Source organism: Macaca thibetana, chromosome 17 (assembly GCF_024542745.1).
Source record: "Macaca thibetana thibetana isolate TM-01 chromosome 17, ASM2454274v1, whole genome shotgun sequence".
Lineage (NCBI taxonomy): Eukaryota > Metazoa > Chordata > Mammalia > Primates > Cercopithecidae > Macaca > Macaca thibetana.
Window position 1 is genome coordinate 27672543 of NC_065594.1, and position 25025 is coordinate 27697567.

Here is a 25025-nt window from a genome sequence, read left to right on the forward strand (position 1 = left end):
GTATACATGTGCCATGTTGGTGTGCCGCACCCATTAACTTGTCATTTACAATAGCTATTTCACTTAATGCCATCCCTTCCCCTACCCCCAACCCCATGACAGGCCCCAGTGTGTGATGTTCCCCACGCTGTGTCCAAGTGTTCTCACTGTTCAATTCCCACCTGTGAGTGAGAACATTTGGTGTTTGGTTTTCTGTCCTTGCGGTAGTTTGCTCAGAATGATGGTTTCCAGCCTCATCCATGTCCCTACAGAGGGCATGCACTCATCCTTTGTTATGGCTGCATAGTATTCCATAGTGTATATGTGCCACATTTTCTTAATCCAGTCTATCATTGATGGATATTGGGTTGATTCCAAGTCTTTGCTGTTGTGAATAGTGCCACAATAAACACATGTGTGCATGTGTCTTTACAGTAGCATGATTTATAATCCTTTGGGTATATACCCAGTAATGGGATTGCTGGGTCAAATGGTATTTCTAGTTCTAGATCCTTGAGGAATCACCACACAGTTTTCCACAATGGTTGAACTAGTTTACAGTCCCACCAACAGTGTAAAAGCGTTCCTATTTCTCCACATCCTCTCCAGCACCTGTTGTTTCCTGACTTTTTAATGATCACCATTCTAACTGATGTGAGATGGGATCTCATTGTGGTTTTGATTTGCATTTCTCTGATGACCAGTGATGATGAGCATTTTTTCATGTGTCTGTTGGATGCATGAATGTCTTCTTTTGAGAAGTGTCTGTTCACATCCTTTGCCCACTTTTTGATGGGTTTGTTTGACTTTTTTCTTATAGATTTGTTTAAGTTCTTTGTAGATTCTGGATATTAGCCCTCTGTCAGATGGGTAAATTGCAAATATTTTCTTCCTTTCTGTAGGTTGCCTATTCACTCTGATGGTAGTTTATTTTGCTATGCAGAAGCTCTTTAGTTTAATTAGATCCCATTTGTCTGTTTTGGCTTTTGTTGCCATTGCTTTTGGTGTTTTAGTTATGAAGTCCTTGCCCATGCCTGCGTCCTGAATGTTATTGCCTAGGTTTTCTTCTAGGGTTTCTATGGTTTTAGGTCTAACATTTAAGTCTTTAATTCATCTTGAATTAATTTTTGTATAAGGAGTAAGGAAAGGATCCAGTTTCAGCTTTCTATATATGGCTGGCCAGTTTTCCCAGCACCATTTATTAAATAGGGAATCTTTTCCCCACTTCTTGTTTTTGTCAGGTTTGTCAAAGATCAGATGGTTGTAGATGTGTGGTATTATTTCTGAGGACTCTGTTCTGTTCCATTGGTATATATATCTGTTTTGGTACCAGTACCATGCTGTTTTGGTTACTGTAGATTTGTAGTATAGCTTGAAGTCAGGCAGCGTGATGCCTCCAGCTTTGTTCTTTTGGCTTAGGATTGTCTTGGCAATGTGTGGGCCCTTTTTTGGTTCCATATGAACTGTAAAGTAGATTTTTCCAATTCTGTGAAGAAAGTGATTGGTAGCTTGATGGGCATGGCATTGAATCTATAAATTACCTTGGGCAGTATGGCCATTTTCACAATACTGATTCTTCCTATCCATGAGCATGGAATGTTCTTCCATTTGTTTCTGTCCTCTTTTATTTCACTGAGCAGTGATTTGTAGTTCTTGAAGAGGTCCTTCACATCCCTTGTAAGTTCTATTCCTAGGTATTTTATTCTCTTTGAAGGAATTGTGAATGGGAGTTCTCTCATGATTTGGCTCTCTGTTTGTCTGTTTTTGGTGTATAGGAACGTTTGTGATTTTTGCACATTGATTTTGTATCCTGAGACTTTGCTGAAGTTGCTTATCCACCTAAGGAGATTTTGGGCTGAGATGATGGGGTTTTCTAAATATACAATCATGTCATCTGCAAACAGGGACAATTTGACTTCCTCTTTTCCTCATTGAATACCATTTATTTCTTTCTCTTGCCTGATTGCCCTGGCCAGAACTTCCAACACTATGTTGAATAGGAGTGGTGAGAGAGGGCATCCCTGTCTTGTGCCAGTTTTCAAAGGGAATGCTTCCGGTTTTTGTCCATTCAGTATGATATTGGCTGTGAGTTTGTCATAAATAGCTCTTATTATTTTGAGAGACGTCCCATCAATATCTAGTTTATTGAGAGTTTTTAGCATGAAGTGTTGTTGAATTTTGTCAAAGGCCTTTTCTGCATCTATTGAGATAATCATGTGGTTTTTGTCTTTGTTTCTGTTTATATGATGGATTACATTTATTGATTTGCATATGTTGAACCATCCTTACATCCCAGGGATGAAGCCAACTTGATCGTGGTGGATAAGCTTTTTGATGTGCTGCTGGATTCGGTTTGCCAGTATTTTATTGAGGATTTTCGCATCAATGTTCATCAGGGATATTGGTCTAAAATTCTCCTTTTTTGGTGTGTCTCTGCCAGGCTTTGGTATCAGGATGATACTGGCCTCATAAAATGAGTTAGGGAGGATTCCCTCTTTTTCCATTGATTGGAATAGTTTCAGAAGGAATGGTACCAGCTCCTGTTTGTACCTCTGGTAGAATTTGGCTATGAAATCCATCTGGTCCTGGACTTCTTTTGGTTGATAGGCTATTACTTATTGCCTCAATTTCAGAGTCTGTTATTGGTCTATTCAGGGATTCAACTTCTTCCTGGTTTAGTCTTGGAAGGGTGTATGTATCCAGGAATTTATCCATTTCTTCTAGATTTTCTAGTTTATTTGCATAGAGGTGTTTATAGTATTCTCTGATGGTAGTTTGTATTTCTGTGGGATTGGTGTTGATATCCCCTTTATCATTTTTTATTGCATCTATTTGATTCTTCTCTCTTTTCTAATTTATTAGTCTTGCTAGTGGTCTATCAATTTTGTTGATCTATTCAAAAAACCAGCTCCTGGATTCACTGAATTTTTGAAGGTTTTTTCCTGTCTCTGTCTCCTTCAGTTCTGCTCTGATCTTAGTTGTTTCTTGCCTTCTGCTAGCTTTTGAATGTGTTTGCTCTCGCTTCTCTAGTTCTTTTAATTGTGATGTTAGGGTGTCCATTTTAGATCTTTCCTGCGTTCTCTTGTGGGCATTTAGTGCTATAAATTTTCCTCTACACACTGCTTTAAATGTGTCCCAGAGATTCTAGTATGTTGTGTCTTTGTTCTCATTTGTTTCAAAGAACATCTTTATTTCTGCCTTCATTTCGTTATTTAACCAGTACTCATTCAGGAGCAGGTTGTTCAGTTTCCATGTAGTTGTGCGGTTTTGAGTGAGTTTCTTAATCCCGAGTTCTAATTTGATTGCACTGTGGTCTGAGAGACAGTTTGTTATAATTTCTGTTCTTTTACATTTGCTGAGGAGTGCTTTGCTTCCAACTATGTGGTCAATTTTGGAATAAGTGTGATGTGGTGCTGAGAAGAATGTATATTCTGTTGATTTGGGGTGGAGAGTTCTGTAGATGTCTATTAGGTCAGCTTGGTGCAGAGCTGAGTTCAAGTCCTAGATATCCTTGTTAACTTTCTGTCTCATTGATCTGTCTAATGTTGACAGTAGGGTGTTAAAGTCTCCCATTGTTATTGTGTGGGAGTCTAAGTCTCTTTGTAGGTCTCTAAGGACTTGCTTTATGAATCTGGGTGCATATATATTTAGGATAGTTAGCTCTTCTTGTTGAATTGCTCCCTTTACCATTATGTAGTGGCCTTCTTTTGTCTTTTGATCTTTGTTGGTTTAAAGTCTGTTTTATCAGAGACTAGGACTGCAACCCCTGCAGTTTTTTTTGCTTTCCATTTGCTTGGTGAATCTTCCTCCATCCCTTTATTTTAAGCCTATGTGTCTCTCTGCATGTGAGATGGGTCTCCTGAATACAGCACATTGATGGGTCTTGACTGTTTATCCAATTTGCCAGTCTGTGTTTTTTAATTGGGGCATTTAGCCCATTTACATTTAAGATTAATATTGTTATGTGTGAATTTGATCCTGTCATTATGATGTTAGCTGGTTATTTTGCCCATTAGTTGATGCAGTTTCTTCCTAGCATCGATGGTATTTACAATTTGGCATGTTTTTCAGTGGCTGGTACTGATTGTTCTTTTCCATGTTTAGTGCTTCCTTCAGGAGCTCTTATAAGGCAGCCCTGGTGGTGATGAAATCTCTCAGCATTTGCTTGTCTGTAAAGGATTTTATTTCTCCTTCACTTATGGAGCTTAGTTTGGCTGGATATGAAATTCTGGGTTGAAAATTCTTTAAGAATGTTGAGTATTGGCCCCCACTCTCTTCTGGCTTATATGGTTCTGCCAAGAGATCTGCTGTTAGTCTAATGGGCTTCCCTTTGTGGGTAACCCGACCTTTCTCTCTGGCTGCCTTTAGCATTTTTTCCTTCATTTCAACTTTGGTGAATCTGACAATTATGTGTCTTGGGTTTTCTCTTCCCAAGGAGTGTCTTTGTGGTGCTCTGTATTTCCTAAATTTGAATGTTGGCTTGCCTTGCTAGGTTGGGGAAGTTCTCCTGGATAATATCCTGAAGAGTGTTTTCCAGCTTGGTTCCATTCTCCCCGTCACTTTCAGGTACACCAATCAGACGTAGATTTGGTCTTATCATATAGTCCCATATTTCTTGGAGGCTTTGTTCATTTCTTTTTACTCTTTTTTCTCTAAACTTCTTTTCTCGCTTCGTTTCATTGATTTCTTGTTCAGTCACTGATACCGTTTTTTCCATTTGATCGAATCAGCTACTGAAGCTTGTGTATGCAGCATGTAGTTCTCGTGCCATGGTTTTCAGCTCCATCAGATCATTTAAGGTCTTCTCTACACTTTATTCTAGTTAGCCATTCGTCTAATCTTTTTTCAAGGTTTTTAGCTTCCTTGTGATGGGTTCAAACATCTTCCTTTAGCTTGGAGAAGTTTGTTATTACCAACTTTCTGAAGCCTACATCTGTCAACTCATCAAAGTCATTCTCCATCCTGCTTTGTTCTCTTGTGGGCGAGGAGCTGCGATCCTTTGGAGGAGAAGGGGTGCTCTGGTTTTTAGAATTTTCATCTTTTCTGCTCTGGTTTCTCCCCATCTTTGTAATTTTATTTACCTTTGGTCTTTGACGATGGTGACCTACAGATGGGATTTTGGCGTGGATGTCCTTTTTGTTGATGTTGATGCTGTTCCTTCCTGTTTATTAGTTTTCTTTCTAACAGGTCCCTCAGCTGCAGGTCTGTTGGAGTTTGCTGGAGGTCCACTCCAGACCCTGTTTGCCTTGGTATCACCAGCGGAGGCTGCAGAACAGCAAATATTGCTGCCCGATCCTTCCTCTGGAAGCTTCGTCTCAGAGGGGCACCTGGCTGTATGAGGTGTCAATCGGCCCCTACTGGGAGGGGCCAGTTAGGCTACTTGGGCGTCAGGGACCCACTTGAGGAGGCAGTCTGTACATTCTCAGATCTCAAACTCCATGCTGGGAGAACCACTACTCTCTTCAAAGCTGTCAGACCAGGGACATTTAAGTCTGCGAAGTTTGTGCTGCCTTTTGTTCAGCTATGCCCTGCCCCCAGAGATGTAGTCTACAGAGGCAGGCAGGCAGGCCTCCTTGAGCTGCGGTGGTCTCCACGCAGTTCGAGCTTCCTAGCTGCTTTGTTTACCTACTCAAGCCTCAGCAATAGTGGACGCTCCTCCCCCAGTCTCACTGCCACCTTGCAGTTCCATCTCGGACTACTGTGGTAGCAGTGAGCAAGGCTCTGTGGGCGTGGGACCCTCCGAGCCAGGCCCTTGGATATAATCTCCTGGTGTGCCATTTGCTAAAACCACTGGAAAAGCACAGTATTAGGGTGGAAGTGTCCTGACTTTCCAGGTACCGTTTTTCACGGCTTCCCTTGGCTAGGAAAGGGAATTCGCCGACCCTTTGTGCTTCCCGGGTGAGGCTATGCCCCACCCTGCTTTGGCTCACACTCTGGGCTGCACCCACTTTCCAACATGTCCTAGTGAGATGAGAACCCGGTACCTCAGTTGGAAATGCAGAAATCACCCGTCTTCTGCATTGCTCACGCTGGGAGCTGTAGACTGGAGCTGTTCCTATTCGGCCATCTTGGATCAGCCTCCTTAAGGAGAAAGTTTAATCCATTTACCTTAAAGTTACTATTGATATGTGAGGGTGTATTTCTGTCATTTTATTAATTGATATCTGATTGTTATGTTGTTTCATTCTTTTTTTTTTTATTTCTGTAATGGTACATTTGAGTTATTTTTCTTCCTCATTTGTGTGTTTGCTCTATCAGTAAGTTCAGTAATTTTTATACTTTCTTGTGTCTTCATGACAGCAGATATTGTCCCTTTGTTCCAGGTGTAAGACTCCCTTAGGCATTTCTTACAGAACTGCACTAGTCGTGATGCATTCCCTCAGCTTTTGCTTGTCTGGAAAATACCTTTTTTCTCCTTCCTCTATGAAACATAAGTTTGTTGGGTATATATCCTTGGCTGACAGCTGTTTTTCTTTCAGCACTTTGAATATATCATCCCCATTCCCTGCTGGTTTGTAAGATTTCTGCAGAGAAATCCTATTAATCTGATAAGAGTTCCCTTATAGGTGACTAGATGCTTTTCTGTTGCTATCTTTAGAATTTTCTTGGCTTTTTTGCTTTTAACAGTTTGACTATAATTTCATGCAGAAGACTGTTTTGTATTTATATCTGTTTCATATCTGACTCTCCAAGCTTTCTGTGTCTGGATGTCTAAATCTCTTGCTAGACTTGGAAAGTTTTCAGCTATTATTTTGTTAAATAGGTTTTCTAACCCTTTTATTTTCTCTTCACCATTTAGGATACCAAAAATTCAAATATTTGATTGCTTTATAGTGTCCCATATGTCACATAGGCTTTGTTCATTCATTTTTCTTCTTCTTTTTTTTTTTTTCTTGAGATGGAGTTTTGCTCTTGTTGCCCAGTTTGGAGTGCTGTGGCATGAACTCAACTCACTGCAACCTCCGCTTCCCAGGTTGAAGCAATTCTCCTGCCTCAGCCTCCCAAGTAGCTGAGATTACAGATGCTCACCACCACGCCTGGCTAATTTTTTCTATTTTTTAGTAGAAACGGGGTTTTGCCTTGTTAGGGAGGCTGGTCTTGAACTCCTGAGGTGATCCACCCGCCTTGGCCTCCTGAAGTTTATCTTTGTTTCAATGGGTTATTTCAAAAGACCTGTCTTCACGTTCTGAAATTCTTTCATTAGCTGTATCTAGTCCTTTGTTGATGCTTTCGAATGTGTTTTGTATTTCATTTAATGAATTCTTCAGTTCTAGAATTTCTGTTTGGTTCTTTCTTATGATTGTGTTTCTTTGGTAAATTTCTTATATTCTAAATTGTTTTTCTGAATTATTTGTACTGCTTTTCTGGTTTTTCTTATATTTCAGGTGAGCATCTTTAATATCATTATTTCAAATTCATTATCTGGGATTTCTTAAATTTTTGTTTTTGATTAGAATCTGTTGCTGGAGGATTATTATGTTTCTTTGGAGGTGTCCTATTGCCTTGCTTTTTCATATTTCTTCTGTCCTTATGTCAATATCCATGCATCTGGTATAGCAGTCACTTCTTTCAATTTTTTGAGCTTGCTTTCATAGGGGAAGACTTTTTCCTGAAGATGCATCTATAGTGTTGGTTGGGTAGAGCACTTTGGCTTTGATTCAGGGTGCATGCGAAAGTATAGTCTTCATATATCTTCTGCTGTAAACAGTGTTATGGTGTCTGTGATTTCCACAGTGGCTTAGGATACAGTTGTTAGTGGAGGCTGTAGTGAAGTTTTGCTGGGGATGGGGATGTGAGGTGAGCCTGTCCTCAGGCCTCAGTGGTGGCAGCAGCAGGCCCAAGCCTACCTGTCCTTGGGCCCCCAGGTGTTGTACATGAGTACCAGTGTTAGCAAATCCAGGCATTCTGATTCTTGGGCCTCTAGGCAGCTGCTTGCTCAGGTGCTAGTAGTGGCAGCAGTGGGCCAGGCAGGTGGGCAGGTGGGTTCTTGGGCCTCTGGGAAGCTGATATGGCTTGGGTAATGGCATTAGGACTAACCTCTGGGTTCCAAGTAGTCCATGCTGATGTCGGTGGTGACTGTGACATGCTGGGCAAGCCAGTCCCCAGGTCCACAGGTGGTACATGCAGATGGATACCTGCTGCAGTGATTAAAGGCAGGTTGGGTGGGCTCAATCTCAGGCCACCAGGAGGAGTGCTCAGGTGTGGCACGGGTGATGGACTGGGCTGGGTAGTCCCCAGGCCTCCCAGACAGTGTGCTCAAACACTGGGGGCACAGAACCAAGACCTGTCTTCAGGCCCTCCAGTGTTGTTTGTAGGTGCTAACTGTGTTGGCAGGGTAGGGATGACCCCCAGGCCCAAGGAAGAATCCTCAGGTGAAGGCGGCAGTGGCTACGCTGCAGACCTGCTACTAGGGAGGGGTTTTAGTGGCAACAGCTGTATGCAGGCAGCTAGGGAATACCCACTTCACTTGTGCTTTGGCCCCAGCTGCAGCAGCCCACAGCTGCAGTTGCTGCAGACAGGAAGTTTTTCGTTGGAGTGCACAAAGATGTGCAGCAGCTTTGCTGCTGGGGGCAGCAGGTTCTTTGCCAATGGCTCAAGCTTTAGTCCTGAAAGCAGCAACCAGTCACAGTGGTGGCCTGTGGGTAGGGAATGTCAGTGGGACTCCAGACATGTGGAGATGTGGGGACTGTAGGGCCCGTGGGCAGGATGCAGTCTGTTGGGGGTTGTGCTCTCAATGATACCTTGTTCTAGCTGCTTAGGGTTTGGGAGGTATATAGGACCCAGCGTAAGCTCCCTCTCTTGAGCAATGCCTTGCATGACTCCAGGCATCTCCCTGTGTTAGTTGCAGCCCACAAGGGTCTAGGGTCTTTCCCATGACTAGAATACAGGAGTCCACGATGGGAATGTGGACCACTGGGGGTCACTTACTTACCCTTTCCCCACACTGGAGAACCTTTCTAGGCTCGCAGCTGATTGCAACCTAGCAGGCTTACTTCCCTCTCCTTCCTTGTTTTACATGTTTCCAGTCACTCCTGCTTAATTCCAGTGTTCTCTCTTAGGTGATCTGTTCAAAGTGTAACATTTTAAATGAAGTTCCACATTATTTTCTAATAAAATAAAATAGTGGCAGACTCCTTGTAAAAAATTGGCAATTTTTCTTTCAACAGTACATCTTTTATTTATTTTAACTATGCAAAATGGATTTTTAAATAATTGATAATGGTTTTGTTTCTTCAGTAAACTAAATATCTTCCTTAACTCCACTCCAAAAAAAAGTCTGGCTCACTCAGCGGATTTGCTTAGCACTACCTTCTGTTTTACAGTAGTATGCAGGTACACATGTAAGGTTGGTACATATCCTAGCTGCCAAATTCCGTATTAGTGGAATCTGAATCCAGTTACAGTTGGTAAAGAAAGAAGTAGTTTCATAAAATACTCTAAACTATAGTGTATATAATGTACATCGTTTGAAAATGCTTTGTTTACCAGACATTGAAATACTACCCTTTTTTCCCCAGAGGAGAAGAGACAAATATCACTTTAAATGATCTCAAGCCAGCCACGGATTACCATGCAAAGTAAGGAATTCCTACAGATTGCCTCTATATGATACAGCATAAAGATTTTTTTTTTTAATAATTATTTTTTAAAAAATCTATTATATGATTTAAACATTAATTTCGGATTAAAAGCAGACTTTGTGGGCTGGTCACAGTGCACCCATAATCCCAGCAACTTTGGGTGGGCAAGAAGGGAGGATTTCTTGAGCCCAGGAGTTTGAGACCAGTCTGAGCGACATAGTGAGACCCCATCTCGACAAAAAAATCCAAAAAGTAGCCAAGCATGGTGATGCAGGCCTGTGGCATCAGCTACTCAGAAGGCTGAGGTAGGAGGATTGCTTGAGCCCAGGAGGTTAAGACTGCAGTGAGCCGTGATTGTGCCATTGTATTCCAGCCTGGGCTACAGAGTGAGACCTTGTCTCAAAAAAAAAAAAAAAAAAAAAAAAAAATTTTCCAGACTTCAATTTTTCTGTTGGTAAAATTATCAAAATTTTTCAACAAACAAAAACATTTAACTCATGTTACAGTGAAGGGCTAGAATTTTGGGTTTGGAATGAATTTGTAGAATATGTCTGTAGCATCTAGTTTGGCACTGGAAATTTGTCCCAGCTTTTGGAATTTTTATAAAATAATTATAAATTCTTCGTTTACACACATATTTTTACTACATCCTATTTTAGGGTTCGGGATACAAGACTCTAGAATTTCATAACATTTAATAGGAAGAACTTAGATAATGTTTTACTCTATGCAGTTCTTCTAGGGTAATTTACTAAAATTTCATAGACTCTAGGGCTTACCCAATTGAAGCCTAATATAACACATTTAGTTAATTACCCCCATTTTTAAAAAGAGTATATGTGGTTGGAATTATTTCTGCTAAAGTACTAAGTGTTCAAGTGTACTTCCTATGGATATATTCAAAGTATCGTCCAACCTAATATTTTTCAAACTGTAGATTGTAGTCACATTTAGTCATGAATTTAATTTTGTACATTATATTCAGCATTTTTTTTTAAAGAAATAGAATCAAATAGGACAGAAAGCATCAGTGTATTCCCCATAGTTGAGAACATTGTTTCAGGAATTTTTTTTGCGTGTGTGTGTAAATACACATATATGCACACTCACAGTTATATCACAATTTAAAATTATTTCTTTGGGTTGCAGCAAAAAAGAAAAAAAAAAAACTTGTCCTTTTTTTTGGAAGGGTCACCTTTTACTTCTGATAGTCATATTTTCTTGAAAGAACTTTTAGTGGACACCTTCCGAATCTGCAAATACTTAAAGGTGACACTATTGAAAATAGGATACAGTGATTCTGAAAGGTAAAACTATTTATTTTATCACCATAGAGTCCAGGCAGAATATAATTCTATAAAGGGAACTCCTTCAGAAGCTGAAATCTTTACCACCCTGAGCTGTGAACCTGATATACCTAATCCACCAAGGATAGCCAATCGGACCAAAAATTCACTCACTTTGCAATGGAAGGTAAGAATATTCTTTAGGGTGTTTCCAACTGGACGTGTGTTTCTTTGTTTCCCCAGGTAGTATTAAGTTTCAGTTGTTTCTGGAGACAAAGAGCTCTAATTTGTTCCTGGTCTTTACATAAAAAGACATAAATGCCTATTTAATGTATCTTAAAATAGCACTGTTACTGGTTTTTCTTACTATATGTAAATATAGCAAAAACGATTGATTTGTAATTAACAGTGCTTATTACATTGCACATGTGATGGCATTGAGATTCACAACAGTGATTCTTAACCCATTACTCCTTTTTGTAATACTTTGTCATGATGCCTTTATATCCCGAGTTGTATTGTAAAATTAGATTTATAATAGCTGTACTCATAGATCAATATGCTGCCTAAAAGGAGGAATAAAGTTATTCTCAATAGAAAAGTATATATTTTAATTTATAAATGTTTGGTCCCAGCTACACAAGAAGATACAATGAAGTAGACAGATGCCATACATAGAATTAGTCATTCAAATACCACAGACAGCATTGTCACTGATTATGTGATTTTCTGAAATAGTGTGGACTCGGTAAATTTCTGAACAAATTAAATGCAGTTTTTCCCAAATTGTGCAGTTATTGCATTTTGAGAAACTTGGTGTCTGTTAAAACCATACAAAAAATACTTTATAAAATGGGATTTGGTTCTTCAATTCTGATAGATATTTGAAAGTCCTAGAGGAATAGAACAATTCCTCATCGTACTGATTATCCCCCATTCTGTGGGGCTATTAGGGCTCTTGATCTTCACCCCATAACCACCAGACTCTCCCTTCCTGCATTATTGTGATCAGGTCAGAAATAGCCCCCACAAAATTTCAAAACATCCCTTAGAATGGGGTACCAATCCTGTTAGTATTGGTTTGCAGTGAGATGTAACTATTCCTCTTGATTTAATTATCTGTCCTTGCGTCGAGAGCAAGCTCAGGGCTAGCCTTACTTTTGAAAGCTTTTAAAAATGTGGGGCTTACTACTTGTTCTGTAGCTTGTTAGTTTCTAGTTCTTCTGAGGATATTAGATACTTTTGTAGTCAAAAAGTACTATTAACACATGTAAGTCAAGCAGCTGTGTATATATACATATATTCATGTGTGATAAAAAAGTATGACTAATTTTATTTCATGTCACTTACAGTAGTATTTTATTTGTGAATATGCTCAGACCCTTTCCTTTGGTAGAGCAGTTGAGGTAGCAACCCATTGTTCTTTATATAGGTTAAAGATTTCTGTAGGTAGCTGTTCTTTATTTCAATGATAATTAAAATACAATTTTAAAATGTCTGCCTTTAACAGTATCCTAACATCCCTATATAAGATGTAGGCAGTGGTACCTCAGATTACCCACACAGGTTTCCCAGGCTTGAACCCTTCCAGAAATGGCCCTATGTACACACACAATAATCAACATGGTTGGAAAAAGATATTGTCACTGTTGTTGGAGGATAGTATTATATACCTCAGAGTCGGGAGGATTAAACAGGTAGCATCTAAATAGCCCAAGGTGTAATGTCTAGAACATAATGAGCATAATAACTATTGTTATTTAATATTAAAAACGAAGAAAAGTCACTAAGAGTAGTTTAGTGACTTGAATAGCTGGTCTTTTGACTGCTACCTCACCTAATCTAAAAGCATTCCTATGGGGGTTAACATGGGAGGCAGCAGTTGAGAGAGGTATCTTATTAACTGACTTTGTTTAGAATTGCCAGAGCATGGTGATAACAAAAAGCTCACTAAAGATGATCTTTTTCTGTTTATTGCCAGTTCCCCCAGGCAGACTATGTGCTTCTCAGCCCCTAGAATACTGGGTAGGAACACTGATTTTGTGGGCAGGTAGAACAAATTCAGTTCTGCTCTACTTTTAACGATTTTGTGATCTGGGACAATTTATTTGGTTCTTTGAAGCCCTCATTTCCTCTTTTGTAAAGTTCAGGTAATAGTACTTCATAGAGTTGATCTGAGGACTAAATGAGATAAGGTAAAAAAAAAAAAAAACACTTTACACTTAATAGTATCCGCTCTAACTTGGAGAAAAGCTAGAGCTTCAGTCTCAGGTTAAGGTGGACATTTTAATAGCCTCACTTTTGGAAAAGAGAAAAATTAATCAAGTAAATGTGAGAGACCTCAGCAACTAGACTAGAGCAGTCTGGAGTCATTAACAGTTGGAAAATGTCTTTTTATATCCCTCACTTCCTGCTGAGACTTTTGATCTCTCTCTTTGGATTCTCTTCCTCTACATCAGAAGAGTTGGAGTTTCCCAAAGATTCTTTCTCTGCCCCGTTCACATTATATTCATTTTTAACTGCCACTGCAGTTTGCCAGTCAGTGAGATATTACCCTAACTTAACAAGCAAATTCTGGCCATGCTAACCAGTTTTAAATTATAATTAAAAAAAAAAAATTAATATTGTAAGATCTGTATTAGTGTTTAACAAATAATTTAGACCTCTGTGTTCGTCTGTATTAAAAACTTAATGATCCTTGATTGCCATTTACATAGTTAGCAATATTATGTAAAAACTGGAAAGAGTTCGTAAAACATCATTTCAGAAATTAAAATGGTAGAATTTTGACCAGAGTCTTAAAGTCAATTGTCTGCAAATATATGGAGTTATAATAAGAATAGGGGTGATCATTTGTTCTGCAAAGAGGAAATGGGCTGAAATTGTAGAAAGAAAATTCAGATGGAAGTAAGGTTGAAATTCATGATTTTTAGAATGATTAAATACTGAAATAAAATGCCAAGGGAACTGCATTCTTTTACACCTAAAATATTAACAGATTGCTAAGTCAATAGTCTCAGGTAACCAGCACAGTCAGTCTAGAAACGAGAACCGAGACACTGCCCTCCCAGAGCTTCTTTCAGCACCCTGGTTCTTCACTCTTTGGTATTTTATACAATATTCCATTTATTTTGTAAGGTGAGTTTTAATACAAATGACAGGATCAGTCCTACAAACTTAAAGCTGATAAAACTCTCTGGAAGGAAAGCAAAATGTTTTTTTTTAAAGACTTTTTCAAGTTATTAATAGTTCTTGCTAAAAGAGATTGTTCAGTGTTCAGGAAGACTTGAGTAGCTTCTTGCTTTCTTTCCCTATATTTCTTTCCTTAAATTTGAAAGGATTATAGGGTATACAATATATATATTTTTGTATTTTCATGAACATTTTCCCAGAACCAAGTCACAGAGAACATCTGCCACATAAGCTAGATCCTTATATTAGATCATCACAGTATCATTTATGAATGTACTAATTTGTTTTCATTTTGTTTTTTGATGTTGGTTTTAGGCACCTAGTGACAATGGTTCTAAAATCCAAAACTTTGTATTAGAATGGGATGAAGTAAGTAAATTGAATCTTTTTAAATGGTTAACATTATGTGCGTATCTTCAGGCAGAAATAACTTTTTCATTTATTTTAATCAAGTGCATTCTTCTGTCACAAAAAGTATGAATGATTTTGTGTGGTGCATGAGTGGATTGATGGTGTTTTTAGAAAACATTCCTGACTTCCCTATTTTCAACTAAATCACCATCAAAATTATTATTTAGGTAACTACCTTGATAAAGGAACTTTTTTTCATATCAGCCTTAAAGGCAAGTGTATTCCTTTTCCTACAGCTGCTATAACAAATTACCCCAAACCTGATATTAAAACAGTACATTTTTCTCTTACTGTTCTGAATGTTCAGAAATCCAAAATGAGTTTCTCTGGGACAAAATCAAGGTGTCAGCATGGCCAGGCTCTCTCCAGCAACTTTAGAGGAGAATCTGTTTCCTTGCCTTGACAAGCTTCTGTAGGCTGTCATTACTTGGTTCATGGCCACATCATATTGCCTTTTCTCCCCTTGTTTCCATCATCACATCACCTTCTTCCTCCTCTGTCTTCGAACCTCTTTGTCTGCCTTTTTAAGGAACACTTAAGATTCCATGTAGGGTCTATTCAGATAATCCAAGATGAGCTCCCATCTCGAGATTCTTAGTCACATTGTACGGTTCCTCCTACCATATAAGGTCATATTCACAGGTTCAGGGGATTGGGACCTGGATATTCATGGTGGCCATTACTCAGCCAACCACAGCAAGCATACTGGGCTTCGTTGTTTAGTACAGGGGCGTCCAATCTTTTGGCTTTCTTGGGCCACACAAAATACTAGATTTGTTCAAAGGTAGTTGCTGTTTTTGCCGTTAAAAGTAATGGCAAAAACAGCAGTTACTTTTGCACCAACCTACGTTAACACTAACAATAATAGCTAATGAGCTTTTGAAAAATCACAAAAATATCTCATAATATTTTCAGGAAGTTAACAAATTTGTGTTGGGCCACATTTAAAGCTGTCCTGGGCCGCATGTGGCCCTTGGGCCGCAGGTTGGACAAGCCTGGTTTAGTACATTGTTTTTATTATCAGTTACTATGTTCTCTCTTGCCCTGTGGCTTGTACCAAGCTAAGAAGAGGGGCCAGAGGGAGTGGAAGAAATTCCATTGATAAGTTGGGAATCTGGCAGTATATTAAAAGAACAATAAAGCACAACCAAGTAGATTTTATTCCAGAAATTCTAAGATAATTTAGAATTAGAAAACCTATTAACATATCACATTAATTTAGAAGAAAACTATATTATCTTGATAAATTAAGGAAGAGTATTTGATTACCATTCATCTGAGTTAAAACTCAAAGCAGATTAGGAATAGAAAGGTAATTTCTTATTTGATAGTTATTTTTGTACCATCACTAAACAAATAAAGGCATTTTTATGCAACGCTGAAATAAGTCAAGATTGCCAATTATCCCTACCTTTATTTAACATTCTTTCAGAAGTTATTCTTAAGGCAGTATGACTTGAAACCAAAGCAAAAAGTACAGTCATGGGTCTGGCTTGGGGGCAAAACTGTCATTATTTAGAGATGATACGATTTTCTACTTAGAAACTCAGTTGAATCCACTAAACAAGCATTCAGTAAAGCAGTCAAGGACAGTCTACAGGTTTTCTTTGAAGCAGAAGTCACCCTAACTACCCTTTCATCTCTAGCAACACAATAAAGAAAAATGGGTGGTGAATGTGAAACTTACCCGTTTTATTTAGCACTCTAAATTTCTAAAACTCTTTAGTTGTCCTGACTTTTCTCTCTCCCTCTTATTGCCTGTAATTGGGCTGTGCTCTCTGCTAGAACTTTTTCAGTGTTAGTCTAAGCAGTAGAAGCTCCAAAAGTTTTATTTTAAAGAAGTTTATGAGCTATCTAGTTGGAAGTTTGGGCATGGGTAAGGACCTTTTCTTAAAACTGTTCACTTAGAGCTTTCTATAGGTTGAAAAAAACTGCCAGTTGACCCTGTCAAAGATCATCACCCCATTTCTACCACTGATAGTCTTCCATGGAGATTGTAGGGGCCATACCTGCAGAGTTTTCTTTATTAAAACCAGAGATTTGACATGGGCTAAAAGAGAGTGCTTAATTCAAGAAGCTATACAAAGATACCTGCTTTCTGGTGTTTTAATTCTGTGTTTGATGATCTATATCATGTAAAAGATGTGCTGTATCTCAGCCTTCTCTTGAGATCCATGGCTTTTAGTATACACTTGCTAATATGTAACTGTCAAGAAGGAATTGATGTGGATTTATCTTTTTGCAGTAATGTACATGATATATAATAATCAGCCATTTCTTGTAGGGAAAAGGAAATGGAGAATTTTGTCAGTGTTACATGGGCTCACAGAAACAATTTAAAATTACTAAACTGTCACCAGCAATGGGCTGTAAATTCAGACTGTCGGCCAGAAATGACTATGGTACAAGGTAAGGTGTATTTTATAAAAGAATGTAAATATTTTTAGATTATCAAGTCAACTTCAATTGTATAATTATTTACTGTCCAAATTATTCATTAAAAATTCTGTTTAGTTTATCTCTTTGTTGATATGGTTAAGATGTGTTCACCAGTCTAGCAAAAGCTCTGAGAGAGTTATCTTAGTTACATAGGAACCACAGGAAAGATTAAACTTACAACTTTCCAAGATTTTCCGATATAAATTAGATTTTTATATGTGACAAAGAAATTTTTCTTTTGCTCCTCAGCATATGTAATTTCAATATTTTGTTTAAAGTCAGGCGAATTGTAAGAACATCTAAAATACCCAATTTAAATAGAAAGGCCAAGTATCTTTCAAGAGTCATTAAAATTATTTTTGATCTAGAGATAGCGCTGCTCACCTTAGGGGCAGGTGCATTTAATTACACAACTGAGAACTTACATTTTCTATTTTATATAAATGGCATTGTATGAAAGTGTGTTTAAAAGTTACAACATTTACACCAGTACGTGAGTGTTATTGTTTCCATAAGGTAATATATATATTTTTTCATTGACTGGACAAATTATGATATAAAGGCTTACAAATCTGAACAAAACTGCATTTTTAGTAGAACACTAATTCACTGTTTGGTATCTGACCTGGTTATCATAAAGAGATCAAACCCAAGATATATTATTTGTATTATAATTCATTATCAAAAATTGTCATTTTCAAAAAAAATTACATCTGTTACAAACTTGTTCTTTCACTGTAAAAATAACTTTTTCACACCTTTTAAAACCATTTGTTTCAACAGTGGTTTTAGTGAAGAAGTCTTATATTACACTTCAGGCTGTGCTCCTTCTATGCCAGCAAGTCCTGTGTTAACAAAGGCTGGAATTACTTGGTTATCCTTACAGTGGAGTAAGCCTTCAGGAACACCATCAGATGAAGGAATTTCTTACATTTTAGAGATGGAGGAAGAAACTTCAGTAAGTGCAAATATGGATTTTAAATAGTGTATTTAAAACATTCTCAGCTTAAGGAGATTTTGGGCCGAGGTGATGGGGTTTTCTAAATATACAATCATGTCATCTGCAAACAGAGACAATTTGACTTCCTCTCTTCCTATATGAATACACTTTATTTCTTTCTCTTGCCTAATTGACCTGACCAGAACTTCCAATACTATGTTGAATAGGAGAAGAGGGCATTCTTGTCTTGTGCTGGTTTTCAAAGAGAATGCTTGAAGCTTTTCCCCATTCAGTATATTAGCTGTGGGTTTGTCATAAATAGCTCTTATTATTTTGAGCTACATTCCATCAATACCCAGTTTATTGAGAGTTTCTGGCATGAAGGGGTATTGAATTTTATCAAAGACCTTTTCTGCGTCTATTGAGATAATCATGTGGTTTTTGTCATTGGTTCTGTTTATGTGATGGATTATGTTTATTGATTTGTGTATGCTGAACCAGCCTTGCATTCCTAGGGATGAAGCCAACTTGATCATGGTGGATAAGCTTTTTGATGTGCTGCTGGATTCGATTTGCCAGTATTTTATTGAGGATTTTCGCATTGATGTTCATCAGGCATATCAGCCTGAAATTTTCATTTTTTGTTGTGACTGCCAGGTTTTGGTATCAGGATGATGCTGGCCTCATAAAATGAGTTAGAGAGGAGTACTATGCTGGAAACCATCATTCTCAACAAACTAACACAGGAACAGAAAACCAAACACTGCATGTTCTCACTCATAAGTGGGAATTGAACAATGAGAACGCATGGACACAGGGAGGGGAACATCACACAGCGGGGCCTGTTGGGGGGTAGGGGGGTAGGGGAGGGATAGCATTAGGAGAAATATCTAATGTAAATGATGGGTTGATGGGTGCAACACACCACCATGACACATGTATACCTATGTAACAAACCTGCATGTTCTGCACATGTATCCCAGAACTTAAAGTATAATTTTTTTTAAAATCAGAAAAAAAAACCATTTTAGTGTGGCATTAATCCTAATACAATAAATATTGCCACAGTAATTAGCTCATTTCCCAGTCCTTTGAAGCCTTGGCTTGTTACTGTTTGGAAGAGGTTAGGCATGATGAAGAACTCAGTCTTTTTTTTCTTTTGCGACAAGGTCTTGCTCTGTAGCCCGGGCTGGAGTGCAGTGGCACAATCTCGGTTCACTTCGACCTTGAACTCCTGGGTTCAAGCAATCCTTTCACCTCAGCCTTTCAAGTAGATGGGACTACAGGCACATGCCACCATGTGCCTGTATTTTAATTTTAAAATAAAAAATTTTTATTTTTTGTAGAGACAGAGTTTCGCTATGTTGCCTAGGCTGGTCTCGCACTCCTAGGCTCAAGTGGTCCTCCCACCTCGTCCTCCTAAAGTGCTGGGATTACAGACTTGAGCCACTGTGCCCAGCCTGAAAACTCTGTATTTTCTTTTGATGTGAAAGAGGTTTTGTTTTGTTTGTGTGTGTATATATATGTCTGTCTGTGCTTTGGAACCACATAGGCTACACTTTAACTATATCTGTTTTAGGGAAATTATGGGGAGGGGAAGATCACAGCCTTCTTGACTAAGCAGCTCTAAAAGATGAAGAAATATGTGTCTGCCTTTCTCTAAATGTATTTATACACTGCTTCCCAAAGTATCACAGAAGATTTTTAAAGTTTCCTGTGAAACTGTGGTGCAGCCTGAATCTAGTTACGTATCACTCACATCCTGTTACCTAGAGCCTAGCTGACCAGAAGTTAGGGTGTATTCTACTGTTAAATCTATATACAGTTCATAGATTTTCAGAGCTACTTTGAAGGAATATAGGTAAAAAATAGCACTGGTCCACCCCTAAGTATATACCCAAAAGAATTGAAAACACGTGTTCATACAAAAAGCTAGTACACAAATGTTCATTTACATGGATATAGACAATTCCATAGAAACAGGAAGTATGTTAGTAGATAGGAGGAGGAGGGAAGTGACTGCTACCCAAAAAAGGACAGGCTTTTTCTGAAAATAGAAATTAGGTGAGGGTTGCACAACAGCATCAAGGTGAGGATTCCACTCAACAGAGCTTTAGTCATATTGCACATAGTAGAAGATGAAGAGAAACCTGGGTCTTTTTACATATTCATTATTGCCCATATTTCTATTGTTAGACATCGAATGAAGACTTTGTTTTCCTTTTCCAGGGATATGGTTTTAAGCCTAAATATGACGGAGAAGATCTTGCTTACACAGTGAAAAATCTCAGACGTAGTACTAAGTATAAATTTAAGGTAAGCTTTGAAAACCCTTAAAAGATTTGTTCCTTGTTCCTATTCTTACTGGCACGTTGGGGTTCTTTGTTTTCTGTTTGTTGTTTGTTTGTTTTTTGAGACAGGCTCTTACTCTGTCACCCAGGCTGCTGCAGTGGCACAATCATGGCTCGCTGCAGCCACAACCTCCTGGGCTCAAGTCATCCTCCCACCTCAGCTTCCCAAGGAGCTGAGACCACAGGTGCATGCCACCACACTTGGCTAATTATTTTGTAGAGACGAGGTTTCACCATGTTGCCCAGGCTGGTCTCAAACTCCTGGGTTCAAGCGATTTTCCTGCCTCGGCCTCCCAGAGTTCTGAGATTACAGACACGAGCCACTGCACCCGGTCTCTATTCTTACCGTTTTAAATCCAAGTGTATACTTCACTCCTTTGGTTTTAGATCTTATATAATGTTGACCTTTTCTAGTGAGCTTTTTTGTTTTACTTTATTATATAGTGGTGCTTCTCAAACTTTATATATTTAAAACAAAAACCAATTTATATGACTCTTATTTGTGTAATGTGACCAAACATCTTTTAAAATATGAATGTTAGAACGTTACTAAGTGTATGCTTTGTTGGCAGGGATATCACAGAAAATAATGCTACGTTTTTCTCAATGTATCATATCAAGTGGCGTATAATTTCAATTTGTCTTATTACTGGTAGTCACTTGATAAAGCCTGTATCTACCATATTCTTCTCATATTTATAATAACCATAAAGTTATTGTTTTTTGTTTGTAATTAATAAGTGTTTTGTAAATACTGTGTACCCTGTGAGCATCTTCTTCCTTATCAAACTTTCATCCATCGTTTTAACACCCATTGGTGATTCTTGCCTAAATCAATTATAACCATGATTGATGGTGCCAAGTGGTGATTTTTAAAATTTTATCATTTTTTTCTACATTAATTAGTTGGCATTATACTGTAAGGAAAGAAAGACGTTCTCTTCTTCCTATTTATATCAGTAGGTACTCATGGAAGTCTGTTCAATGGGTTATATTTTGTTGCTTTGATTATTGTGAGGCTCAAATTGTCCCAGATTTGGGATCCCCTACAAGCTGGCTTCAGAATCCTTTTGACATGTCTCTCATTCTTTGAGCCCTTCCTTTCTGGCACAAGATATTGTAGTCCCATCTTAAAGTTTACCTTCTTAAACTCTGGAATTGGCCATTTCTCAAAGCACCAGGATCCTTTTAGTGGACAGTGATATTTAGGAATCAAGATCTAGATACTAAGTATACTTAATTGCCATAGAGGTTTTACTGCTCCTGGGCACCCTCCCAATGGACAGAGCTAGGAACTATATGTGTGTATATGTTTAGTTCATATACAAATATTTATACACGTGTATATACATAAATATACAGTTACAACACAGATACATGTCTGTGTTTCTAATCTCTGTATTTTTAAAAATCATGAGTTCACACCAGATACCCTCAATTCTAATCCAGTGCCACAGGTTAATTTTAGTTTTCCCCTGTCTTTATTTCTAACTTCCTTCATCATCAGTGAGAAACTTTGATCCAGTTCAGTGTATTTACTTACTGGATCAAACCCCTCCCTGTCCCCCCCATTCTCTTCCCTAAAGTCCTATTCAGGATCAAGGTGCTTGAGTTCCTACTGGGTACATGCTGCTGCCTCCACCCAAGACATCCCTGTCCCCAGCACAAAGGCTTGCCTTAACTCAGCCCATCTATTGGCCTTTGTACTAAATTATTCCAGGAGGAGGGTGGGGAGACTACATGTCATTCTTGCTCACTTGAGGCAAGCTTTGAAGATTGTTCTAGTGTGAAGACTCCTGAAATTCTTATTTTCCTAGTATAGTATTATTCTAGAATATAATTTTGCTCTTTGTCTTGGTCAGTATATACATTGCTATTTCTTGGCCAACCGTGCTTGAATTAGTTAATATACCAGTTAATATAAGCCAGACTGTATTTGCACAGAAGTTTTCCCAAGAATATAACAGGATGCTCATTAGTTGATAAATTCAACATTTAAATTTTCCTGCCAGTGCTTATTTAATCAAACCATTTCAAATAAATGATAAAAGCCACTGTAAATTGTTTTCACTATTAAAAAGCAAAGATAAATTTTATTACTTCTTAAGAACCTTAAGTCTTTAGCAATGGGAAATTTGATTATTTAATACATAATAATTGTTATGCTTTATTTTTTGCTATTAGCTTCATTTTAAAAACGTATAATATGCTAGGTCAATTTAATTTCTAAATATGGTTTTCATATTTACAAGATTTATAAAATACCTGAGAAATAGGCACATCCATTCCAGTTTTGTGATGATATTGGGTTGTATTTTTGCTTCATTAATGAAGCATTCCAACAGGTCTCCTAAAGAGGAAGTTGTCTTTGTAATTTGTTAAGTTTATGAAAATCCTAAAATTCTACTACCTTGTAACACCATGGTATTATAGGGACTGAAATGCATACAAATACACATATGTGTCAGATTCCTTATCGTTCTACTATAAGCCAATCAAATTTCTATTTAGGCCAGGCATGGTGGCTCACGCCTGTAATCCCAACTACTTGGGAGTCTAAGGCACAAGAACTGCTTGAACCTGGGAGGCAAAGTTTGCAGTCAGCCAAGATTATGCCACTGCACTCCAGACTGGGTGATATATAGCGAGACTCTGTCTCAAAAAAAAAAAAAAAAAAAAAAAAAAAAAAAAAATTTTTTTTTTTTCTATGTAAAAGTTGCCAGGCATGGTAGCTCACACTTGTAATAATCCCAACACTTTCGGAGGCTGAGAAAGGAGGATCATTTGAGCCCAGGATTTCAAGGCTGTAGTGAGCTATGATCGTGTCACTGCACTCCAGCCTAGGCAGCAGAGCAAGACATCATCTCTTAATAATATTAACTAATTAATTAAACTGTGTTTCACTGTGGTAGTCAACTGTCAAATTTCAGGGGAGGGAGAAGTATACAGTCAGAATCTCCAAGGAGACAGTAGGCTATTGCACAAAATTCTCCCAGATAATGAGGTTGGAGATGGGAAAACAATATTTCTGAAAGCCACCTCTTTACACAGCACTGGATAAAAGGAAGAGGGCTATATTCTGGCTTATTAAGATGTAGAGCAGTAGTTCTCAAAGTGGTCGGCAGGCCATTTTATCAGTATCGTCTGAGAACTTGTTAGAAATGTAAATTCTCTGGCCCCTCCCCTCTCCACCTCCATCTACTAAATCAGAAATTTGGGGGGCAGAGGCCTAGCAATCTGTTGTGGTATACTTCCAGGTAATTCTGATCCTTCCAAAATTTGGAAACAACTGATCTAGAGGAGGAAAAAAAAAACAGGAAGTAGAAAATGATGCTTGTATGAAGTTCTAGGAGCTCAGACACTTATTTTAAATCTGCCATGTGCAGGGATCCCTGCTTAAGGGCATTTTGAATCGTTAAATCCTATTGTTGTGTCTCTGTCTTCCTTTTTCTAGCTAGATATTGCGGAGTCTTTCAAACAGTTGTATCAAAATAAAATCTTAATATTTTAGAGAGATCTTAGAACACTGAAGAGAGATCTTAGAAAACTGAGAAAAACTATAAAAAATTAAAATATTTTAAAAATATTTAAAATACAATCCAGGAAGTAATGACTAAGTAGCATGTTATTATTCTGAAGAAACAATAAGAATATGATTAACGTAAAATGAACTACTAATATGACCAAGTTTACCAAATACTAGAGCTCAATGTTCTACACTGAGGACAATTCTGGGATAATCAAAATACTAAAACAAGATTAGAACAGTGAAAAAATGTAAATGATAAAGAAGAATGAAAATAAAATTTTATTTATTTATTTATTTATTTTGAAACGGGGGTCACACCATCACCCAGGCTGGAGTGCATTGGCACAATCATAGTTCACTGCAGCCTCAAACTCCTGAGCTCAAGGGATCCTCCCACCTTAGCCTCCTGAGTAAGCTGAGACCACAGGCATGAGCCACCACACCTGGCTAGGGAGAGAGAGAGAGTGTGCATGCGTGTGTGTGTGTGTGTGTAGATAGTCTTGTATGTTGCCCGGAATGGTGTTGAACTCCTGGACTCAATCAATCCTCCCACCTCTGCCTCCCAAAGCACTAGGATTACAGGCATGAGCCACCACGCCCAGCCAAAAATAAAATTTTAAAGCACAACAAAGCAATCAAAATTCTTTAAAGTTATTTAAAATTAAGAGTTATGAGCAATTCTAATTTCATCGAATGGTTCACTGAAGGCTGGGCTAGGACCTGGTGTCTAAAATTTTTTTTTTAAACGATCAAAGGCTTCATAGCCAAGTGGCCAGTCCTGTAACCCTAGGCCACTAGAAAACTGATGCCTTGTTTCCTGAATTTCCTGTGAAAGTTTTTCAAGTAGCAAGCCTTCTGGGATTTTTTTTTTTTTTCTTTTTTTATTTCCAATCCCCACTTTGGATGTAGCAAGGCTTCTAAAGGTCAAGGTCTGGGCATCTTGAGCTAAGAACCTTTAGATACTTTCACTTTCAGCTTATTCCTTGTTGTTTGAGGTCTTTTTATAGGTAAAGAGAAACCAAAACAGCTTGTATCTGACTCCATTAACTACTTTTATGTTCCATCCTTGAAATTCACTTACGTCAGCATCTGTTACAGTACATAGTATGTAGTCATGTTTTCTTCCTCTCATCTTGTCTGGTGTCATTTTATGATCTATCTTTTCTGCCCTAAGTGTGCCCTAGCTAAGTCCTTAGGTCTTCTTGGTGTATCCCTCTCTTGCTTGGATATACCATCTTTTTGCCTTATATCATCCGCCGTTTCTGTCTTGAAAAATACTAAGTCTCCAAACATGTTCTGTATATAACTGCTTTCAGG

The 25025-nt window shown here is 38.2% G+C and overlaps 2 protein-coding genes across 4 annotated transcripts in view; one reads left to right on the forward strand and one right to left on the reverse strand.

Moving 5' to 3' along the window:
* MED4 (mediator complex subunit 4) overlaps positions 1-25025 on the reverse strand; it is a 1135161-nt gene that overhangs the window by 1104303 nt on the left and 5833 nt on the right. The window lies entirely within an intron of this gene.
* The window catches only part of FNDC3A (fibronectin type III domain containing 3A), a 232182-nt gene that overhangs the window by 165674 nt on the left and 41483 nt on the right, over positions 1-25025 (forward strand). For all 3 annotated transcript variants that reach the window (XM_050766259.1, XM_050766260.1, XM_050766261.1), the window contains 6 exons: positions 9498-9557; positions 10895-11033; positions 14354-14407; positions 16734-16858; positions 17672-17846; positions 20058-20144. In XM_050766259.1, the coding sequence (XP_050622216.1) occupies positions 9498-9557; positions 10895-11033; positions 14354-14407; positions 16734-16858; positions 17672-17846; positions 20058-20144 (640 nt within the window). The remainder of the gene's footprint in view (positions 1-9497; positions 9558-10894; positions 11034-14353; positions 14408-16733; positions 16859-17671; positions 17847-20057; positions 20145-25025) is intronic.